The sequence below is a fragment of the Colius striatus genome, chromosome 2, assembly GCF_028858725.1.
Source record: "Colius striatus isolate bColStr4 chromosome 2, bColStr4.1.hap1, whole genome shotgun sequence".
NCBI lineage: Eukaryota > Metazoa > Chordata > Aves > Coliiformes > Coliidae > Colius > Colius striatus.
The window spans coordinates 78,851,945-78,874,963 of record NC_084760.1 but is presented as its reverse complement, the minus strand read 5'-3'; the positions used below and the strand labels follow the sequence as shown (position 1 = coordinate 78,874,963).

General features: G+C 44.7%; 1 protein-coding gene across 1 annotated transcript in view; it reads left to right on the top strand.

The window, feature by feature from the left end:
* MDGA1 (MAM domain containing glycosylphosphatidylinositol anchor 1) overlaps positions 1-23,019 on the top strand; it is a 147,827-nt gene that overhangs the window by 67,897 nt on the left and 56,911 nt on the right. The window contains exon 8 of the mRNA XM_061990184.1: positions 2,446-2,739. Coding sequence (XP_061846168.1) covers positions 2,446-2,739 — 294 coding nt within the window. The remainder of the gene's footprint in view (positions 1-2,445; positions 2,740-23,019) is intronic.

Below are 23,019 nucleotides of genomic sequence, written 5' to 3'. Positions count from 1 at the left end.
GAGACCTGGACAGGTTGGTGAGTTGGGCAGAGAGAAATGTAATGAAATTCAACAAGTGCAAGTGTAGAGTCTTGTATCTTGGAAAGAATAACCCCATGTACCAGTACAGGTTGGGGAATGAACTATTAGAGAGCAGTACACGGGAAAGGGACCTGGGGGTCCTGGTAGACAGCAGAATGGCCATGAGCCAGCAATGTGCCCTCATGGCCAAGAAGGCCAATGGCATCCTGAGGTGTATTAGAAGGGCTGTGGGACAGTAGGTCAAGAGAGGTTCTCCTCCCGCTCTACTCTGCCCTCATAAGACCACATCTGGAATATTGTGTCCAGTAGTGGGCCCCTCAGTTCAAGAAGGACAGGGAGCTGCTGGAGGGAGTTCAGTGCAGGGCCACAAAGATGATGAGGGGAGTGGAGCATCTCCCTTCTGATGAAAGGCTGAGGGAGCTGGGGCTCTTCAGCTTGGAGAAGAGGAGACTGAGGGGTGACCCCATTAATGTTTACAAATACATAAAGGGCAGGTGTCAGGAGGATGGAGCCAGGCTCATCTCAATGATGTCCAATGACAAGACAAGAAACAATGGGTATAAACTGGAACATATGAGGTTCCAAAGAAATACAAGGAAGAATTTCTTCACTGTGAGGGAGCATTGGAATGGGCCGCCCAGATTGGTTGTTGAGTCTCCTTCTCTGGGGACATTCAAAACCCACCTGGATGAGTTCCTGTGTGACGTACTCTAGGCAGGGGGGTTGGTCTGAATGATCTTTCAAGGTCCTTTCCAACCCTTAAGATTCTGTGATTCTGTGATCCTGGGCCAGTGGGACTGCTTTGTGACCCAGGGAATGAAAGCAGCCATCCCTGTTGGAGCAGCCCCAGCAACTGTGGCATCCCCACCAAAAACCAGGAGCCACTTCCCGTCAAAATTTTTGCCAGACCCCAGAGTCAGAGCAGGAGGGCTGCAGCAGCAGCTCCATCTTTCCCCACTGAGCGAAGTCTGAGCTAGTCAAGGTGGCTGCCTCCCCTGAGCAGCTCTGAGGAGATAGCTTTAATTAAAATAAAAAAATCTTCAAATGCAATTTACAGCTTTTCCCCATGGAGAAAATTGCCTCTCGCCAGGTGAGCAGCTGCTGGCAGTGCTGGGCACCCAGAGTGCTGTCGTCCCTTTGCACTGAGTGGGACAGGGTGTGATCAGATTCTGCAGTCCACAAGAGACCTGCAAATTGAAAATGTGGCCTCCCTGTTGCATGGGGAGGTCACTGCAGAGAGATATTGGGCTGGAGCCATCCTAAATTTGCTTGTAAAGCAGCTGTGGGCTGCAACGTGTGCAATTACTGTAGCACACTCTCCTTTGCTAGGGTTGAATTGAGCTAGCATTGGTCAGACCAGCTTGTTACAGCCTCTGTAGTTCTAATCTTTGATTTAAATGGAAACAAACTACATAGCCCTTGCAGTTATGGAAATGTCAATCCAAGCATCACTGCTGTCAGCAGGAAGGACTGAAAAAAGAACTTTCAGAAAATGATTGTGACCATATTTACCTCAGCTGAACTGTTAACTCTGGAGCCTAATACTAGTAAAATGTCAATATTACATGGATTTTAGCACCCCTTCCCAGCTTCTTGCTGAAGCTGGGGATGTGAACAACAGGTCTCTTCCTATAGCCATAGGGTTTCTTTTGAGCTTTGTTTATCAGCAAAGTTTTGTTTGGCACTTGATGGCAATATATGTCGTGGATGTTACTGTGCCTCCAGCTCTAGTCCCGGCTTGGCAGCAGTTCTGCTGGGTGAGCTCTTCCCAGCCTGGAAGGGATGCCAGAAGTGATCTTTGCTGATCACATGAGTGAGCCAGAGATAATTAGTATGCTGTGAATCTCAGTGTAAAGTAAGCAAAGACAGTTAACAGAGCTGCCTCCTTGCTGTAGTTTAGGAGCAACCGGGGATCCTAGACATCTGATAAGGTTGGAGATACAATCTACAAGCACTAATCCTGTAAGTCTTGTTTTTGGTCTGACCTGGATAAGGGGATATCTTAGATATCTTGGCAGATAAGGCTTTTGTTTCTTGGACTTGGACTTGCAGTTCTACCTGTGAAATTCACTGACCACAAACTGATAGATGGATCAAAGAGGCTTTTGCCTTTGGGTTCCTCAGTGCTAGCCCTTCTGCTGGGTGGCATTTTGCATTCAGAGGGATAGGAGTTGGGGGAATGTCCCAATACAGCTGACATTTGCCATTGGCATTGGGATATGTTCTTGGAGAAGCTGGGATCTTCCTTGGTACTCTGTAGAATGGCTTACATGATCAGTGTGTTCTTATAGGGGTTGCAGTGTGCCTACTGGAAACCTTTGGAGTTCAGGGGCTGTTGGTGTGACTCAGACACAAGCATCTGAATGACATTCGTTGCTTGCTGGAAACTTGGTGTAAAATGATTCCCTCTTTGTCTCTCTTCAGTGCCACCAACCATCAGTGTCCCAAAAGGTCAGTCCACCATCACCGTCCGGGAGGGCTCCAGAACTGAGCTTCAGTGCGAGGTTCGAGGGAAGCCCAAGCCACCCATCATCTGGTCCCGAGTAGATAAGGAAACCCCTATGCCTTCGGGAACGATGACAATGGAGACATACGATGGGAAGCTGCGCCTGGAGAGTGTGAGCCGAGAAATGAGTGGGACCTATAAGTGCCAGACAGCCAGGTACAACGGCTTCAACATCAGGCCCCGGGAAGCCCTGGTGCAGCTCAACGTGCAGTGTGAGTATAGCCATACCAGTACTGGAGTGTCTGTTTGAGTGCCTAGGTACACAAAGGCCTAGGGGCTAAGCAGGGCTGACACATTCAGTGCTGCTTTCAGGCAGAGTTGACCTTTCTCAACTGGTTGAGCAGACACATCTCTTTTGTCTGGGGATCTCTGAACAGTTTATATTTAATTGGTCTGGCTACACAGGCTAAGGGTAGGATATTATCTGGCCAGTGCTGCAAGTGGAAGGGAGAGCTGTGTTCTCCGTGTTTGTATACAGTGCTTTCCATTTCCCTATCAGTAGAGGAGTGCAGAACAGCAGCTTTACCAGGTATGTGCTTGTTTGCATTACATAAGTGTAAAATACCTTCAGGCTATGTTAGTAAGCTTGTAAAGCCAAGCACTTGAAAGGTAGCAAATGAATGTTAATTAGACCATTTCCACCCCACAACCCTTTCTTCAACTTATTTACCCCAGCTGTCATTTCTGGACATGCCTGAACTGTTTTGCCTGAAAAGCAGTGCTAGGCAAACTCCCAAGTGGTTTCTGTGCAATAAAACTGTGAGGAGCAGAAAACTGATTCTTAGGATGTGGTGTATTGAGTGATTTCAGCTATCAGTGGTGCTCCCAGCCCCGCTTGTGTGATACCTGTGTACAAAGGTGACCATAGAAGGAGGGATGCTGCTGGTGCCCATGTTGGGTGACTGTCTCCATCGTTTCCCTGCAGTGGTTTCTCCCTTCAGAGAAGTGAATGCCTATTCACTTCCCATGCTGTTGAGGTGTGTTTTGACGTGCAGAGGTCTGTGCTCTGTCCTTCAAGACTTTGAATCAGACAGGAGGAAGGCAGCTGGGTAAAATGCCTTGGTCTGGAGGGAGCTGTGACTATAGGAGTAGCCCTCCCTTTAGACCTCATCTCACTGGGATAGTGCAATTGCTCAACTCTTGCAGAGTCCTCTTAGCAGTGCAGATACAGCAGTGTGGGGTGGGTAGGGAGCAGCTTAATTTACACCCAAGCATGCTGTCTCTATGCTGTGACTGACGAGCCTCTACGCACAGCACAGCGCAGACCAGACCAGACCAGCACAACTGCGCTCATTAGGCATGCTGCCACATTCCTCCCAGGCTGATTTCCTAAGAAGAAAAGTGAGAGCAGAGCAGATAACCTGGCTGAAGGCAACCAGACACACTGCTCACAGGTGTGAGCTGCAGGGAGCGCAGCAGGCACAGAGGCATGCGAAATCCTGCGGGCACTTTGAGTATTCAAAGATCCCCTTTTAAAATGATCTCTATCTCTTCAAGATCATGTCAGGAATTAAATTACAGGAGGGGAGCAGGGGAGTGTGTGCAGTTTTCCAGGCAAGTAACTATGTGTGGAGAAGCTTCCCTTAAATGGGGTGGAAATGTGTGTCTTGGTTTAAGCTGTTCTGGAAGGCATACTGGGCCAGGTGTATGGGACATTGCAGGAAGGGTGGCTCATGGTCACCCCAAGAGGTGATGTCAGATGCAGCAAAATCTCACTCTGGAGCAAAGAATCATCAGACCTGCTGATGTGTACAGTCAGGTGTTGGTGTTTGAAAATGATGTTATTCTCACTGACCCTCACTGCCCCTGCTGAGGGAGCAGTAGTGCTGAGCCTGGGATGAGTTCAGGCTTACTAGGTAGTCTGGAGTGGGATCACAGCCTCGAATCTCAGGATGAAGTGGAGGGGGGACATGACTCCTCACACAAGAAGGATGATAGGTACAAACTAGAAGTTGTTCTGGGGCAGAGCCTTTTATGTGACCCCCAAGAAGGCAAATATGTGACAAAGGTGTGTATGTAAACAGCAATTCAACCTGCTCCTCCTATAGCTCTTCCCAAGGCCAAGCAATGCTTTCTTGTGATCTCATCCAAGTAGTGGGGGCATGATCCATGCAGCAGCCCACCTAAACGACCCTATTCCCTTATCCAGTACACACCCAGCTCCAACTAAGGGTATGCAGAACTGACTGTACATCTCAGCCATCTCCTACTGCCTGGAAACTGTGGAAAGACCTTACAGTGGCACTGCTTGTTCTGTGCCTCAGCGGACAGCTTTGGTTTTGGGGCTGTCAATTTGCTCTTTTCATCAGCATGAAAAACAAACTGCAAAGCAAGAAAGTAGGACAAAAGTTGCCCTCTTCCCTTTTATAGGCTCCCCTCTTTCTCCTCACACACACAAAAAAAGCCAACCCAGCAAACAACACAGTCCCTGTTTATCCCTCTCCTCTTTGTTCAGGCATCTGGAAGGAGGTGGGCACTGTGGCCACCGTGGTTAATTGAAACATTGCTCTCCAGCGTGGGTAGCTCATTAGTCTGGTGGCTTGCCCTGGAATTCTCATCTTGTCAGAAATGTGGATCGTGTGGTTCCTGCAGGCTCCGTGATGAGTACTTCCCTCACTTCCATCAGCCTGTGCCTCCCACTGGAGAGCTGCTTAGGTGGAGTGTGTGTCTGTACAGGGAATGTATGTGTGTGTGCATGTGGACATGCCTCTTTATGTGTTGATGTGAGCTCCTTTGAACTGGCTCACTCAAGGGAAGAGCGAATTCTGGGTGATAATGTGGTTGTTTCTCTGATTTGCTCCAAAGCTAAAGTTGCAAAATCAATACAGCAGATCTGATTAGATGTCAGAACCTGTTTCTGTGTTTCTCTCTTCTTTTCTTTTTCTCCCCTCACCCTCATGCATATAGTACTGTATTACAACAAACTAGCCCAGAAATAGGCTTTGCCAACTGCACTGCAGTAGTGGAAAGAGAGTGAAAAAGAATAAGTCAGCTGTAAAACAAAAAAAAAAGGAGGTTTGGGCTGCTTTTTTTTTTTTTTTGCCAGCAGAAAAAGTTGCTCTCCTTTTATCTTGTGAGCTGTAATTGTCTTATCATCAGCTCTCTGACAGGCTGGATCGTCTGTTCCCTGGACTTCTTGGTCTGAACCATAGAGCTTTGGGAGATTAATAAATTCATGAAAGTCCTTGCAGCCTTATAGCTCTGTGGTTAGGATGAAGAAACGTATACTGGTTAAAGCAGGAGATTGGGCTTGTCAGAACTCCAGGGCATCTGGCTACCAATGGGAGTGTCAGTGTCTCAGCATCTTTTCCTGTATCTTCAAAACAGGAATAAAACTGACCCATCTCTTCAAACATTTGTAGGGCATAATAAAAACAGCATTTTGAAATCTGGAAATAAAAATAGTAATGGAAAGGCAGACTGTTGTTGTTAATAATATCAATGGTAGTGCTGTTGCTGTTGTCAAGGCTTCTTTCAGGACTAGATAGTCACTCAAGAAAATCTCAGTGGAGAAATGAATCCTCTGCAGAGGTGGGTTTAAAATGAGGGCAGTGTCACTCTGTGTAGGTGAGATAGCACAAGGCTGTAAAACACATACTGGCTAGAAAATGTGAAGCACTCTGGGTTTTGGAATACAAACTGTCGTTCGAGCCAATATGTATGAAAGGAAGAAAAGAAGGAAAATGTGGATCAGTGAAAAGGATGATACCTAGATACAAATTTAGCAAGTATCTAATAAATAAATTTTAAAAAAAATCAGCCATGTATCCTAAAAGCCTGGACAAAATAGTATTTCCATGAATTACAAAGATTAGCAGTGACTCTAAACTCTAGCTGCTGCCAGAACTGTCATTTGAGATGATTGTGCCATCATGGTGAATATTACATTTGCTCTGTTAAAGCCTCGTATAACAATGTGGTATAAATTGCAATCCTAGTACATCATCCTCCTTCACTGATACTGTGTTAGCTTTGATACTTTGTCAGTCCTGAATAGCATGTCAGAAACTACTGGACAGCTCAAAGTCCAGCTCAACCCTGACCACCTCATCACACCTGACCCTTGATACATCTGCTCTGGGGTTTTCCACAGATAAGTTAATTCTCCCTCAGGGCGCTCTACTTGCTGTCTCAGGCACTTGCTCAATCACCTGAATGAGTTCTCCCTCTTTGGATAACCATGAAAGCCTGGTAGCAGAACACTTGTCTCCTGTGTTGAGAGATGCTAATTAGTTCACTGAACTCTGATGATTGGACAAGCAGACTTTTGCTGGCATCATTTTTGTCTTTGACAGAAGTCTTGGTGTCTCTAAATGCCCAGAGAAAGAAGGGAAGAGGGAAGAGGAGACATTTACATATGGTTAACCTTGTTTTGGATAGTCAAGTCTGAAAGATAATCTCGTTTCTCACCTTTGGGTTGCACAGCAGGTGAGATTTTGGCAGGAAGAAAGACTAGAGAAGGAATTAACCTGCATGTCACCTTCCCTGGAATAACATGGCCTGTGAATTTGGCCCCTTGTGGATCCAAAAGAATTGTCCACAAGCATCTGGGATTGATCTCCAAAGGATTATCTTTATTGCCCTTAGGTAGAGTTTTGCCATATTAAGCAGCACGTGGATTATTGTGCTTTATCTTCAAAGCATGGTGACTATCAGGTGTCATCAGGAAAGGAAACTGACATGCCCTTTGGAGGGACAGTGACCATGGTTAACAGGACTTCAGGAGCCATTGCATAGTCCTGGACATAGGCATTGCCACAGGGCTGGTGGCCAGTAGGTCTGGCTCTCCCATGACCTGGAAGGCAGCCAGAATACATCCTGCTAGAGCATCTGTTGCCCTTGTCACTTAACCTAATGTTCAGGTGGGCTCAGACATGTTTTCCTATTCAGGCTCACACACTGGCAAATGTTATTCCTGGTCACACGCTGTTGACTCATTCCTCTTTAAAATCCTGCTGAACCCATCGGCAATGCTGTACATCAGGCAAGCAATAGTCGACATCAATTTCCTCTGTTATCTATGTAGCAAATAGCAGAGCAGGGAGGAGAGGAGGGGGTGATACTGTAAATAAGTAAGAAGCATTGCTGGATCCACGCAACTGGAAATGGAAATGCATTAAACTGTTTCGATCAACTGTTGAAGCCATAGCTCAATGTCAGTGCTCTTTGCTGGCGCCCTGCCCCCTCTGAAACATAAGCTTGAATATTAACTGCTTGGTTAAAAGAGCTCTCGGGAGATACTCTTGGCATGGAGACATTTCTCTAGAGTGACTAGGATTGGGCTTTTGGGTCCTGAGATCTCCCTGCAGCTCCTCCCTCCTTATATGAAGGAAGTCTAAGAGAAAGGAGGCTGTATGTGGCCAGAGCTGACCTGTATCTGTGACTGAGCTGGCCTATCTGTCTTGCTGCCTGGCCATGTGAGATGGAGTATGGAGCCATCTGCTAAGAATTTTAGACTTGGCTAATTTCAATTCTGAATATATTTATTAATAGTGGCTGTTTTAATTTGGTTTATTATTTTCATCAGTGAAATCCATCCTAAAGCCCGCCCCCGGCCCCCCACCAAGCTGAGGAGCACAGTTTGGGAAGTAATTTGGGGGCAGAAGGTGATTTTTTTACCCTTGCAGTGTCTAGGGCTTTCCTGTCCTGTTCATGGTTCAATATTGCTGTTCTATATGGTACTTGTCTTGCTTTCAAGAGAGAGAAACCTCAGGCTCTCCTATCAAGCAGAAATCTGGGATGTTCTCATTCATTTTAGACCATCGGAGGCTTAAGAATGAACTAATGTTCTGGGGAAGTTGTGTCTGCGTTCAAAGCCATGGGAAAACTGTGCCTTGTGCAAGTTCAGCATTTGCAAACCTGGAGACCTTCACTAGCAAAAAGAAGAAAATCATTTGTAGTCATGGACATGACCTTGAACCACCAGTCTGCACAAGGCCTGACCTGGTCATCAGGTTCCACTTTGATGAAATCCTCCCTGTTTATCCCCTAATTTGTTGTACAGAGGTTTGTGTGACTAAGCTGAAGGTATACGTGTTATTTCTGTGTTTCTGTCAATACACAGAACCTCCCTGCTCCCCCTGTTAAGAACAGAGAGTTTTGTTCCTGATTGTCAACACACTTTCTGCTTGCAGTATTGTGTCTGGGATTAAGTTGCTTAGAGATTGTGTTTGTGCACGTAGCCCTGTCCTCGGCAATACAGTGTTAGGATTGCTCACTCTTCTTCCCAGTGCTCAGACTGCTAACAGCTAATTAGAGTTGGCATTCTAAGGATGGGCTGAAGGAGGAATCAGTTTTACTCCGTCATGGTTGTAAACCCAAATGGCTATGGTTCAGAGCACAGTAACAACCACAGAGGCTTAGCTGGCCTCAGATTTGTTTTAACAATTACCACCTATTGGTCCTTAGGCCTGGCAGACAGGGGCTGTGACAGCACTTGGTTTGGGTCTTAAGATGGGGTTGTACCAAATGTAGCAGAAAAGACGATGGCTCCTGTTTGTTGGCCCTACCCTCCTGCCAGCCTCCTGGCATTGGGGGGTAGGTAGTCTGAAAGTCTAAAGGTGCTTAGCTAAAACCTTCTTCTTGGTGACCACCTTTATGTTTGTGGAGCAAAGCCCCAGGACTCCCAGGGTTGTTTTTTGGGGTTTTTTTTGGTACCATTTGGTATATGCAACTTTGGAGAGAAATATCTTTCACAGGGTAAAGCAGTTGTATGATTTTTTTCTGGCCTGAATTTTTCTCTTCACTGTATAGCAGTTATGCCTTGCTTTGCAGGACTCTGGTCTCTGCTTGCTCGTTTGTGGGGAAGGTTGCCTCATGCCGCTACTCACCAAGATTTTCTTGAGAAGTCTCCTTTGCTTCCCGAGAGCTTTTCTGATTTACCTCTTTGATTTAAATTGGTCTGACAGAGCATGTCTGCACCCCGTGGTGGCTGGGAGATGTAGGAGACTGAGACATGAAGCAAAAGGCCCAGATGGCAAGGAGAATCCACTGGAGCAGTGGAGTCTGGGGATCGGATTTTGCAAAGCTGGCATGTTCAGTCTATGGCACTACACATCAGATGCAAAGTGTCAGGAGGCTTACTCACTGTGCTCTGGGTAAACGAGCATGAAAGAAGACAGAATGATACCTAGATATGTGCATCAGGAAAGTGGGAGCCCTCTTTAAAGAAGAGACTTGGGTCTGCTACCTGAGATTGCAGCCTGCCTGTGGTGCCATTCAGCCTTTGTGCAGCTCATTGCTCATCGCTAAACACCTCTGTGGTTGTAATGAACAGCTGAGTAAAACCTTGTGTGAGCGCTGCTTACCTTAGAGAGATGAATTTGTTTGTTCAGAAGAGAACTGGTTTAAATCAGCTAATCTATTTCTCAGATATTGTTGGGAAAAACAAATACACTTTCCATAAGTGGCCATTATCCTCGTTTTTCACCAGAATCTCTAGGAAGAGCAACTTAATTTTATCGAGAGAGAGATACATCCAAGCTATACAGTTTGTTAGGGAAGGAGAGATGAGCTGCATAGACACAGTGGATGGCAGACACTCTTGGTCATCTCTCTGTGGGCAGTTGCTCACCTCCATGGCCCTTTCAGGTCTGAACACCAAACCTTGTACTACTCTAATTCAGACACTCCTTTTAATGTTTTCCTGCCATGGCAGTGATTTTCCCTGTAGGACTTACCTGTACATCAACTTTTTGGGATTAAAAACAACTCCAGAATCCTCTCAAATGCTTTGTGCTGGGCATTCTGAAAGGCTGTGCATGTTCAGGTCTTGCCGGAGTGTGTCCTTTTCTTTAAGCCACGGGAGCACACTGCTGATGAAGTACTGTCATATGCTTTCCCACTGTTTCTCTTCTTGCCAAACTTTGTCTCTTAGTCTGTGCAGCACCAGTGCATGTCCAGGGGATGTGGGAACTGGGCCAAGACAGAAAAAGGGCCACGGATCCTGGAGCTGTAGGTGGTGGGATATTCTCTGCCAGAGGTGATGGACAGAACTGGGATCAGACTTTATGGGAAATGCATTAAGGAGGGGAGAAGATAGTACCTGCTTGTATGGATTGGATGTAGTGTGTATATTGGAAACAGAAAAGCCAGTGAAAAAGACTAGGGATAGGAGAGCTAAGAGGATGGGAAGGTTTGTGCATATGTTCTTGCAAAAGAGAATGCTGCTGTTGACACCTGAGCAAACTGGATTTGCATGGGCTATATGTGGTGACACTAGCATCAGGAGACATGGGACAAGGGAAGTGGAAGAGGGGAAAGGACTTAGAAAACTGCTGTCAGTTCTCATATTTTAAGGCTGGAGTCATAGGACGAGAAGGGAGGGAATGCCCTGTCCCTATTACATTCTGTCTCTTGATGACCAGTACATGAGCACGTTGAGTGCCCAGCTGTGGGGAGAGAGATGCCATGGACCAGAGCTCACTAGGGGAACCAGGAAGACACTAAGCAGGCAGAAATTGTAACTGGTTTTCTCATGATAACTCATAGCCCCTGCACAAGAGCCTGACACACAGAGCAGTGAAATTATCTGTCCAAACCTGCAGGGAAGCATGGGACAACAGACCTGACACAGGATCTGTGCCAGGCGAGCAGAGGCTCATTTCCCCCAACCTCTTTCTCAGACAGAGCTATGTTGTGACATAGTATTGTGACTGTGCCTTTGATTTTCTCCCATGATTTTTGGGCCATAAACCACGTCAAGTAGCACCTATGAGGGTGCAGGAGCAGGCTGCCATGTTATTTCTCACCTACTCTTCGCGTGCTGGCACTAGAACAGAGTTATTTTGCTCCTGCTCCACTGGAGGATCGTGGCAGGCACATGGAGGCAATGCACAGAATAGCAGTGCTGTTTTTGAGGAGGAGGATTATGTAGGGAAGACCTTAAGTCACTTCTGATACCAACAAAAGTCCTAGTAGGAAACTGAGCATCTGGGCAAGGGGCATGCTGCGACCATCCTGAAAAGCACCAATTACATTCACTCCTATAGGGAAACAGTTTGAATGCAAGTTGAATTTAAGGGGTGCTCAGGCTTCTCTATATCCCAGCAGGTCTTCTTGCTGCTGGTTCTGTGCTGGAACATTGTACCAGGAGGGTGAGGGGTCTATTTTTAGAATGATAAAGGGATCTTTTGTAGCTTTCTGTAAGGAAAAAACTGTTCAGTTACTAATTTGTGTTTTTCTATTTGGGAAAGTCTTTGAGAAATAAACTGTTTTTTCTTTGAAGCCAGAAAAGATTGTTTTCTCAATGAGCAGAGATCACATTTACAATGTGGATCTTTCTCAGCCTATTTCATAGAATCATAGAATGGTAGAGATTGGAAGGGACCTCTAGAGATCATCCAGTCCAACCCCCATGCTCAAGCAGATTCACCTCGATCAAGTCACACAGGAATGTGTCCAGATAGGTTTTAAAAACCTCCAGAGAAGGAGACTCCACAGCCTCCCCAGGCAGCCTGTGCCAGGGCTTTCTCACCCTTACAGTAAAGAAGTTTTTCCTGAAGTTTAAGTGGAACATTTTATGTTCCAGCTTACGTCCATTACGCCTTGTCCTGTCACTGGAGACAACAGAACAAAGTGCCTCCCCATCCTCTCGACATATACCTTTTAAATACTTGTCTTAATGAGATCCTCCCTTAGTCTTCTCCAGGTTGAACAGTTCCAGGTCTCATATCTTTTCCTCATAAAGTGAACATATTTCACTTTATATTGTTCCTGATTTCAATTCCTCTTTGCCTCTCTATTGCAAACACAAATAAGTACGTGTGTGCAGATACTCCGGCCCTATCTCAACTTTTGCTTCCGATTCTAATTTAATTGGCCTCCAGGACCTGAGCTAAAACAGACAGTTTTGTTTGGTGAACTCAGTGATAAATGTGCAAAACCACTACTGGTCCCAGGAATTGACAGACATGCTTGCATTTCCTAGTTGCACACAGACGTGTTGCATTTTGGATGATTTTGGAGTTCTTGTTTCTAGGGTTGTGTGTGATTGCAGGAAACCATGGAAATTTTTCATTGCTGTTGACTGAGAGGAAGCCAACTTCTAAGACTGTTTGTTTTCCAGACTGCAAGGGCTAAATAGGATGCTGAAGGGACTGAAAATTACTCAATTTCTGTGGCAAAGAAGCATTTGGGATAAATCTGTGCTAGCTAAAGAAAGAATGGTGACTAGAGGCCATTCCAGCCAACTCTTTGTAGGCTTTTAATTCGTTGTGATGTGCTCACACATCTGATGAAATGAATGCTGTAAATCTCATTCATCTCAAATATGCTACAGCTCTGGACCCAACTAAGCCAAGCATTTGATGGGAAGAATTTGTTGGAGTGCCAAAACTAATGGGTTCCTGACAGTGACTATGATTGTGGTCAAGAGAACAATAAATAATAGTGACATTTGCACTGTACAGGGATTTTCCTTACCAAGTGCTGATTGCAAAGAGATATTTTACTGTCCTAATCATAAGCTAGAATACAGTAGCTAATAACAACTTAATGCGATATGGATGGGCTTAATAGTGCTGGGTCTGCTGGGACCTTCTGAGCAGGATATAGCTTATGCATAATACAAACCCTTTGGCCAACATCCTGATATGCTGTAAAATGGGGAATTGGGGCTTGAGGGAAAGGGAGCAGCCCTCCATCTAAGATGGAGGAACATCAATTATGGCTGGAAAAACCATAATGGGTCTAAAGGAATGAGAAGGTGGTGACAGTTGTCTGGGTCAAAGGAAAACAGAGCAACATTCAACATGGGGTTTTGTGATCTGGGGATTTTTCTCTTCCCTTTGGGCTGCTTGTAAATGAGGCCTTGTGAAAGTCTAAGTTTATGCATGGAAATGGGCAAGTTTTCATTACGATTCGCTTTCTAGGAACCAACTCACATGTATAAATGAAAAGATGCAAATGAAACTACCCACAGGTTTGAAAGAGAAGGAGAAAAGATGATTGGGTTTTGTGGTGGGTTTTGTTATGCCTTTTTTTTAAAAAAAAAAATGAACATTTGGAAAAGCTTGTGTGCTCCAATCTACCTCCCCAAAATGCTGGGACTCCAGCTTCCTGATCATTATGAGAAACCAAAAGCCCTTCAAATCTCTTTCTAACCATTTTGTGCTCTTTGTCTAGACAGGAGAGTTAGTTATATACAAAGAATAGTCTATCTCACTACTGGAGCTGGGGAACAATGTGAGTTTACCTTTGTGGATCTAAACTTGAATTATTTGTGCATTTTCAGTGCAGCATGTACTCACAGACTGAAGTGACATAGAATTCAGTGTGTGCCTCAGTAAGTTGTTACACCATTTTTTCACTCTCATGGTTCAGTTGTCATGACTTAATCTAAGCCTGTCTCATTTCAGTTTCCAACTATAAGATCTATTTATGCCTTTGTCTTCTCACATAAAGAGCTATTTGTTATCAACAGTCTCCTCCTCGTGTAGTTTCAGACACCAGAACAAGTAATCTCTTAGCCTTTTTTCAGAATGCCATCCAGAAAGAGTCTCTTTAGCCATTCACCACAAGACATGTTTTCCAGACCTTGATTCATTTTTATAGCCCTCTGCTCAGTTTTTTTTTTTTTACTCAGCATCATTCTAGCAGCATGATCACTCATATTAAACAGATTTTCAAAATTGATCTCACAGATGCAGGTGCAGAAGTGATGCCCATCTCATAATATATTTAGTAAGCTTCAGCTTAATCATCCAAGGATTTGGACATCTTTGGGCTAGGAGTTGAGCTGAAATCTGATGTTCACCCAGATTCCTCTTGCAGTCATTGTCTCTTTCCTAACAAGAGTGACACATTCTTTCCTCAACAGTTTTCTTTCCAGACCTTTACATTATCCAAGATAAATTGAATGCAGTTACCAGAAACCCCTTCCGTCAAGCAAAGCAAGTTGTTCTGTGTGAGGTATTGCTCTTGTATGTTAGTTACTGCTGCATATTTCGTGTCCTCTGATGATGTTGGTGTCTTATCCTGACACAGGCACTTAAGAATGCTGCCTTTGTGCAAGAGGGAAGGAAGCAAAGCACAAGTCACATCCCAGAGCTGTGCCAAAGTCTGCACCCAGTCACCCAAGCTGCAAATGGATGTAAGGACATTCAGATGCCAAAGTTGGTTAACATATGATGTTGGCTTTGTAATTCATATGCTTCAGCTATGCCAACCTGCTGACTGGATTTCTGACCTCGATGAAGATGTGGAATAACATCAGTTTAAAAGGGATCTTTAATATGGGGTCTCACTAAAGAGATCTTCCCGGAGAAGGTCGTCCCTCTGACTAGACAGGTCTCCATGGTACATGTACCCATTTAAAATTTCTTTTTGAACTCTTACAGTTAATGTGTTTTTAATCTGCTTAATGTGGGCTGCATTTGAATAGTAGTACATCTTCAATTAGTCTGTCGTGTGGAAGCAAGCCAGGATCTTTCCAATGCCTAAGGATGTTATGACAAGATAGTTACTTTTCTTGTTGCTTTCTCAAACACTACACAGTTTGTCTGCCAAGAACCTATAAAACTATATTAATCATCATTCATTTTTTAACTTGTAAAATTGCATCCCACATTCTTCTTCCATGAGCTTTTTCCTGGAATCAGTGAGGAATAAAATGGTTTATTGCTGTTCTGAGGTCTCCTATGCTTATATTGACCCAGCTTGTTTGTATTTGTACTCTTGTAGGCAATGCATGCACAGAGCGTATAGAATAACTTCATCTCTGTTCACAAGTTTCTAGCACAAACTTCTCTTCTAAGGCCTGGCTAGATGAAGTTTTCTCCTTTCTTTTCCTACTTTCTGTGGTATTTTTAAGGTCTTTATGATCTGTTGTTAGTCTGTTATTCTGTCGTTTTTGTGCTGATAAATTCAGATCAAGGTACACAGATCCAGCCTAGAGTCTTATAAACAGGACACAGAGAAGCCTATCTTTCCATCATCTCTGGTTTTCATTGGAGATTTAGCCACAGATATTCCCAGATTTAAGTCCAGTCATGTTCTTTCCAGAGCTGTACACAGCATTTTGACCACCACAGTGGGATGGCTCATCAAACATTGCGGAAACCTGTTTCAAATGTCCTTTTCACTTACAATGTCTGATTTCAGGAAGTCGTATTGTATGTCACTGAGAGGCTGTAAGGAGCAGGATACTACGTTACAGTATGTGACACAACCCCCCTGGCTGATAATTGCTGATAATTCACTCAGTCCAGGATCCACTTTCAGATCTTTATACAACGGGTAATGTTGTGGTTTAGGCCCATGTGGGAATAAAGGACCACGATCAGCCGTAAGTACCAAGGGACTTTGGAAGGTCCTAAGGACAGGGAGGACTCAATTGTCACATATAGTCCCAGGCAAAACAGACAAGACTACTCAACTTGAAGAAAACAGAAATTCATTTATTCCACCACCAACCAAGGACATAAAAAACCATAACAAACAGGAAACAACACAGAGTGGTACAATGATGAAGAGCACAACCAGCCCTTTGAGACCACCTTGCCCCCACCTCTTCCTTCTTCCCAGGCCCAGAGCCCTAATCCTGGTGTCTTTATCTCCTCCCCCCCGAATGGCTCAGGGGGACAGGGAATGGAGGTTTCAGTCAGTCTATTCCCAATGGCTCCTGCCACTTGTCTCTCCTCAAGGCAGATGGACTCCTCACTGGTCCTCCCTGCATCTCCACAGGCTACCTCACACACCCGGCAGCTCTGTACAGGCAGTTCCAATGTCCATTCATCCCAAAGGCTGCAGCTCCTCTCTGCCACTCATGTGGGTCTGTTCTGCGGCACACAGCCTCCCCAGCATGGCCTGTGCCATGGCCGTCTCCTCACACAGTCCCTCGCCCATCCGGGCAAACTCACACAGAGCTGCTGGTGGCTCTCAGTCCTGCCATGGCCCTGCATGGGTTTGCAGAGGTACAGCCTATGTTCTCACCATGGCTTGCAGAGGGGTCTCCAGTCCAGCGCTCCTCCTTCCTTCCTCCTTCTCTGACTGTGGGGTCTGCATGGTCGTCTCTATCTTGTACCACTTCTCCACCTCCTCTTCCAGCTTAGATTTCCCTTGTTAAATAGCAATGGCAGAGTCCCCAGATTGGCCCAGCTGGGCTGGAGGTGGGTCCACCTCAGAGCTGGGAGACGTTTCAAGAACTGCTTACTGGGACACGACTGCAGGCCCCTCCCTCTGTTACCAAGCAAAAAACATGACAGGTAAGAATGAGGAAGGTAACAGCCTTACTTTTTGTGTCCCAGATGACCCAGGAATGTGAACAACAGAAAGTTTACGGAACCAGCTTCAGGCATTTTTTTTGTTGGATCAAAAACCGGACCTCAGTAGAAGAAGTGGAGTGTGTACTTTCCACTTGTCCTGCATGTCATCGTTGCTGCAGCCTAAGTCCTCCTCAGTCAATATGAAAAAGCGTCTGTGTGAAATAGGCATCATGTGCCCACATTACAGGGATGCTGCTCCTCCAAATGGTTCTTGTAGTGCTGGCCCGGTTTGAGGTCAGCCACAGAGGCAGCCTGGAAAATCGAATGTCAGAGCAGATTTATCTAGTGAGCAGTACTGTTAATATATTTCCTTCTCCTGGTCCAAGTCCAGAAGAGATGGGACAGAGCTGATAGCCAGATGGGGAGGTTGAAGGAGCAGGCTGCTGTCCTTGAATGATTGCCAGTTCTGTCAGTGGTCTCCTTCCTGTGCCCTCTGCAGCAGAGGAGACCCCCAAGCCCTGGAGAGTGATTTCTAGAAGCCCACAACATCTGTGCCGTTGAAAGTGACAGTGCTCTTCCTAACACAGAGAGGGGCTAGAGCTGCAGGGCTGCATCTGCCTCAGCTGGTGTGATGCTACTTGGCTGGAAACACCATGGCAATGTAGAGAGAAGACATAAAGTTTTCAACAGGGGAGTGAGTCCATAATTTGAGTCCATGTCCTTCTCTGAGACAGGTAGCATCATCCAGGCCCAAAGAAACAGGACTGCCATATCCTCTGCTGTCTCCATAGCTGGTTGGCAGTTTTGGGAAGAGGGTATAGGGAGATGATTGTCTGTAACCAGCATTCCACTGAAGATATATTCATGAAAAGCTGTGACAGTTACTGATATGGTAGATAAAGTGGTTTTTTTGAACAGTTAATTAATAGAGAGAGACTTGGACATAGGCAATTATGAATTTCACACATTTTAAATGCATGCAGGTAATGGTGTGAAAGATGGAGGAGGAAGCCAGGACTTTCAGAGATGGTGGCTATTTGGCAGCTGGTGTTTTGGAGCAGATCACTGTTTTGAAAGACCTCAGCTATTTCATCTGATGGACCGCCTGAACCTTTCCTCATTTTCCATCCTTTGCCTGTGATTGATTTGATCTACCTTGATTCATCTGAAGATGATGATGACAATGATGAAGAGGTAACCATCCGGAGAGTGACAGCAAAAACACTTACAGTAAAAAATGTTCTTGCCTCTCTTTTCTCTGTACTATATATACTGATCCTGTGTTTTTAAATTGCATGCATTTCTTAAGTTCCCGTATGCACCACCCCCCTTGTTACATTAATTCTTATGGGAAAAATTGCTTTGGTATCTGTTGACCTCAGCTGCTTCATCTATGAGACTGAACGTTTGCCATAAATCTTTTTGTTTGAGCATCCTTTCATCCTCTTTCTGAACAGTTACGTTTTCATTGTCGTCATCTTCCTCAGATGAATCAAGATCAATCAAGGGTGAAGGATGAAAAAATGAGGTAATGATGACAGTTAGCGAAGCAGGATATTAAACAATTGGCAGCAGAACTCCGAGGCAGTGGATAGAGAAGGAGTGGAGAATTGCGTGTTGCTTTTTGCTGAGTTCTTCCTCCTTGATCCAGATTCCCTATTAGGTGTTTAGAGGGAGTCTGGTTTGCATGGGGAAGCTTGTCCTCATTCCACTCAGTAGATAAGTGGAGGAACACCATATTAACTCTCCCTGGTTGAGTTTTGCCCCATGAGTCTTATTTTCTTACTAGTACAGATGAAAAATTCAAGGTCAATATATTAAGCAGTGATAGTTAATATTTATCTTAATTGCCTTGGATAGCTCTCCCTCTCCTACCAGTCTCTTTCTGGTTTGAATCTCTCCCCTTTCCAGATCTGACCCCACCACCTCATCATTAAAACAGGTCTGATTATGTAAATCAACATTTCTGCTTTTGGATATGCTGCTTCTTGCTTTGCCTGTGTGTTTGGGAAGCAGCTTTCAAACTGAAAACAGAAGGTGAGGTAATGCTGTAGCCTAACTGTGAGCGGAAGGCTCTGACCACCTATGGCCCTAACAATCACTGTATTTCTAAAGCAGGGACTCTTCTCTTTTTTGACAGGATTTCAGTTCTCAGAGGCATGTTCTCCAGCAGCCTCCCTGCTCTCAACTTTCAGTTCTTCAATTAAAAGGCTCTAAAAATATGGAGACAATTGAATTGTTGAGGCAGCTGGTGATGGAGTATCTTGTTATTGGATTGCTGCTTGGAGTCAGCAGTCACCTCTGTATGGTAATTCCTTTGTTTGTGGGTAAGATCCTCCACAAGAGACTGTGGAAACTCAGCTGATTCCTTGTAGGCAGCAGCTGCGTCCTCTGGACATGAGCACTAGTAGTGGCACTAATTGGATGCTGTCTAGTGTCCAATGATTTATCACTATATTTGCTGTGGGGAGCATGCAGTCTGCTTTCCTTCCCATGGTAGCTCTGTTGTGGCACACAGCAGTTTAAACACAGGAGGTGTCTCCTGTCCAAGAGAGTCTCCTTCTTGGGGACTTGTCCCCCTCTTGTCCCATGCTGCTCAAGTTTCAGATGCATGTTATGACTCAACATCCTGATGAACTCATTAAACAAGGCACTGAGAGTTCACAGAGAGGTTCAAACAGAGGGGTGGCATTGGCCACTTCTGTCGCAGGTGTCGCACAAGTGTTTACTTTGATCTGCATTCATCCTGCCTAGAAGAGATAAGAGGCTCACTGTGAAGGCACAGAATGGAGGGAGGCAATGCCAGCTAGAGATTGCTACCATCCAAATCATCCTCTGGAGATATCTTTCTCACTCAATGACTTTGGAGGGAGGTGGCATTCCTAACTTGGGCACCTCAATGAAAAGCCTGAAGTTAGGTGGGATAAATTCAGGCCTTGAAATCCTGTTGCAGCTAGCTTTGGGTTTGTTCTGAGAGCTGGGGGGTGGGGGCTAATCAGTCCTTTCTCAGTTGTTCAGATCCTTCTCAGAATGTGGAGGGCCTGTCCCTGTGATGATGAATGTCACAGACTGTCTGCTTTCCCTCTATTTTCCCTTCTTTATATTGAAAATAGAAGCAACAGGAATGCATTCTGCTGTGATGGGCCAAGCAGTTCTCTCTCTGCTCACAGGGTTACAAATGGTGCCTGTTGATCTCTGCCCCATTCTAGACCCATATGCCCTGCTTGTCTCTCAGAGATGTAGATTCAGGTTTCTCTTTCATTTCCTCCTTTCCTAATCTTTTTGCAAGTGATTTCTCTGGCTTTTAAAACTCTAGGACGGTGTTTCTGCCTAGAGAAAACAAAATCTATATAGGAACTAAAGCTGTGCTTCTGCCAGCTGAAGAGCAGAGGAAGAAGAGAAAGCGGAATTGTGAAGAGATATATATATATATATGTACACATGTACGCACGCACATATAAAACGTCAGTATCACCTTGTCACAGACTTTGGGAGATGGGAAGAGCACTAAGAATTCTCTCCTTCTACTATTTATTGAGGTGGAAGGCTACTGGGGAAAGGACAGAGTTGATTACTGGGACATAAAAACACTTATGGGGAGGACTTGTAGTAGACTTAAACTGCAGTAAGGGAATCGGGTTAGATGAGAAGACTAGTGATAAACTCTGAAGTAAGAGCAAGGATATGTATTCTCTGTTTTGGAAGAAGAATCTCGTTTGGTTCTCTTTTTTTGTGGGTTGATTTTTTTTCCCCTTTTCTTTAGTTTGCGCTTGCAATGGGTTGCTTTATTCCCAGAACTACCCAGCTGAGTAGCTCACCTATGAATTATTGAGTAGTAAGATAACTGGTTCTCTGCCAAAAGTTAATGCATATGGGATGCTTTTGGGGAAAGAGTATCATTGCCTGACTGTTAGTTAATGCTTGGATCTAAACTATTTATATGCTACGGGGACCCACGTGTCACTGCCAGTCCAATTTGTTAAATAGAAGCATATAATAACAGATGCATGGGTATGAGCTGACATCTTATTATCTTCTAGAAGACAAAGACAGAACCTGAATGGAGAGTTGCTGGTCTGACAATGCTACAAATAGGAGGGCTCCCCTCGTGTGAGGAAATGGGTAGGCAGGAGAATGACAGATCCACCCTAGCTGTCATCCTGCTTCACCGTGCTATGACTAGCAAAAGTGGCAGTGAATTACAGACAATATTTTCATGGTAGCCTATGGCCAAAAAATAATAATAAAAAAAAAAATCTAGAGTTTGGTTATGCCATTGGTCTGGCAGTCATTGAAGGTACTAGCTCTGAAGTACCCACTCTTTTGCCCTCTTGATTTCTCTCGTGGATAACTTTGCTAATTGAGTGGTGTATGAGTGGGAGAAGGATTACCAGCATATATTTCACATACAAATGTGTATGTGTTAGCTGTAAATACATCATCTTTTCCCACTTATCATTTTCAATGAGGGGAGTGTACTGTTTTGAAACCAAGTATTTGAAGATGAGGCATGAGAATGAAGTAGTGTTACATTGCAGGAGAATAAGTGTCTTTGTAGTGTCTTGTTAGCGTGAATTAATTGGGCAGTGAGTCTGAGTGGAGTTCCAGCATGGAACTGGGACATGTCTCTTTTGAGGAGGCATATCTGTGAGGCAGAAGGTCTGGAAATTCCCACCCAAGATGGACTTTCTTCAAAGGACTCTGTAAAGCAAGTTAGGGGTCTCACGTATTAATCAGCACAGTTCGTCATGCAGAAGAGGAAATCCTTTGGTAAATCCCTCTTTATTAAAACACGGTGAAGACTGGTTGAGCTAATTGGCGCAGAAAGTTCAGAGAAGAGGAGAGCAGAAAAGCTGGTAATGAATATATTTCATTTGCTCTTCTTTTAAAAGCAGTCAGCTTTTAAAAGCAGCAGAACTAAGCAGAGACAGAACTAAGCCTTCTCTGCTCAGAGCCCTGGTTCTCTGGTCCCTGCACTCACTTGTCTAGCAGAAAATGTACTCAAACAAATTTGTTTTGTTTGAAATAACAATACTTGCAACTTGGCTTTCAAGCATTTTGTAAAAAATACACGTTTTATCTCTTTATACACAGGGAGACTGAAGTGAAAAGGCAAAAGGCATAGAAGATGAAAGAAACAGATTTTGGCTTTTAACTGAAGTAAGCCTTCCTCCAACTCCCCTTGTCTAACTAGTCAATTGTATAGTCTCTCAGAAACAAGTAGATGAGACTGGGCTTGTAAATATTAGTTGGATATTTGCCTCCACATGGAAAACTGCTAGTGCCTAATGTGCATTCCTGGGGTGTGGGTGCAGGGGATAGAATCGCTCAGCTGTGATTTCCCAGCCTTGTGACAATAAAAGGGCTTCCTCACTTGCTTGGGTGGAGAGCTCTGATCTCTTCTAGAGGTTAAATCATGGAGTTTGCTACCTGCTGAGAAAGCAGAGGTGCAGTATTTTTGCTGCCTTCAACATCTTTATTACTCTGGATTTTGGGACCAGAGACTGGATAAGGAAGGCACCCTTTGCTGATGTTGCTTTGGTTGTCTAGAGGAGATTAGGGAAGACTACATCCAGTATGACTGCAGAGTGGTACCTATAAGAATCTAAACGGATGCTGAATGGGATCATATAGGTCTCATAAGGCCCTTATTAGCAGCCTGTGCTGATTTGCTTTCCAGAGAGATAAATTACTGCCTGGTATCATTAGCCACTTTGCATAACAAAACACAGCTAATAATTAGCTAACCACAAAGTACAGTCCTTCATACCAAGTTATCTGTGTGTCCTTTCCAATGTTAATCCAGCGAGTGGTCAATTAGCACTCACACCTGGGATAAGACTGCAAGCCAGACCCATGGGCACAGGGATGTCACTAAACTTGGAGGAAGACATTCAGCAGAGTAGAGGGAGAGCTGTTGAAAATAAAGCTGCTTTCTAGTCCAGGAAGGCTTGCTATTTTCCTCACTTGTATTGCGTGTTGCACTTTCTAGAATTAAATAAAAGAAGTCTGGGAGAAGTGCTTGGGTCAGAACACAGGACTCCTGTGCTGCTTTCTGTCTGGTGCTGCTAGTTTGGGTGACCTCATGCACACTGTCTTTCTGCTTGTGCCTCTGTTGTTCTGCCTGGATGTTGCTGAGCTGTGGTGCTTTTTGCAGCAGAGGAAACGTTGTGAGAAGTAAATCCCTTTTCGAAAAAATGCGGCTGCATAGACCAGTGGTACAATAAGGGCAACTGGCCACCTACAGACACTGGTCAGGATGGCTACAGGGGGAAAAGGGCTGCCTCT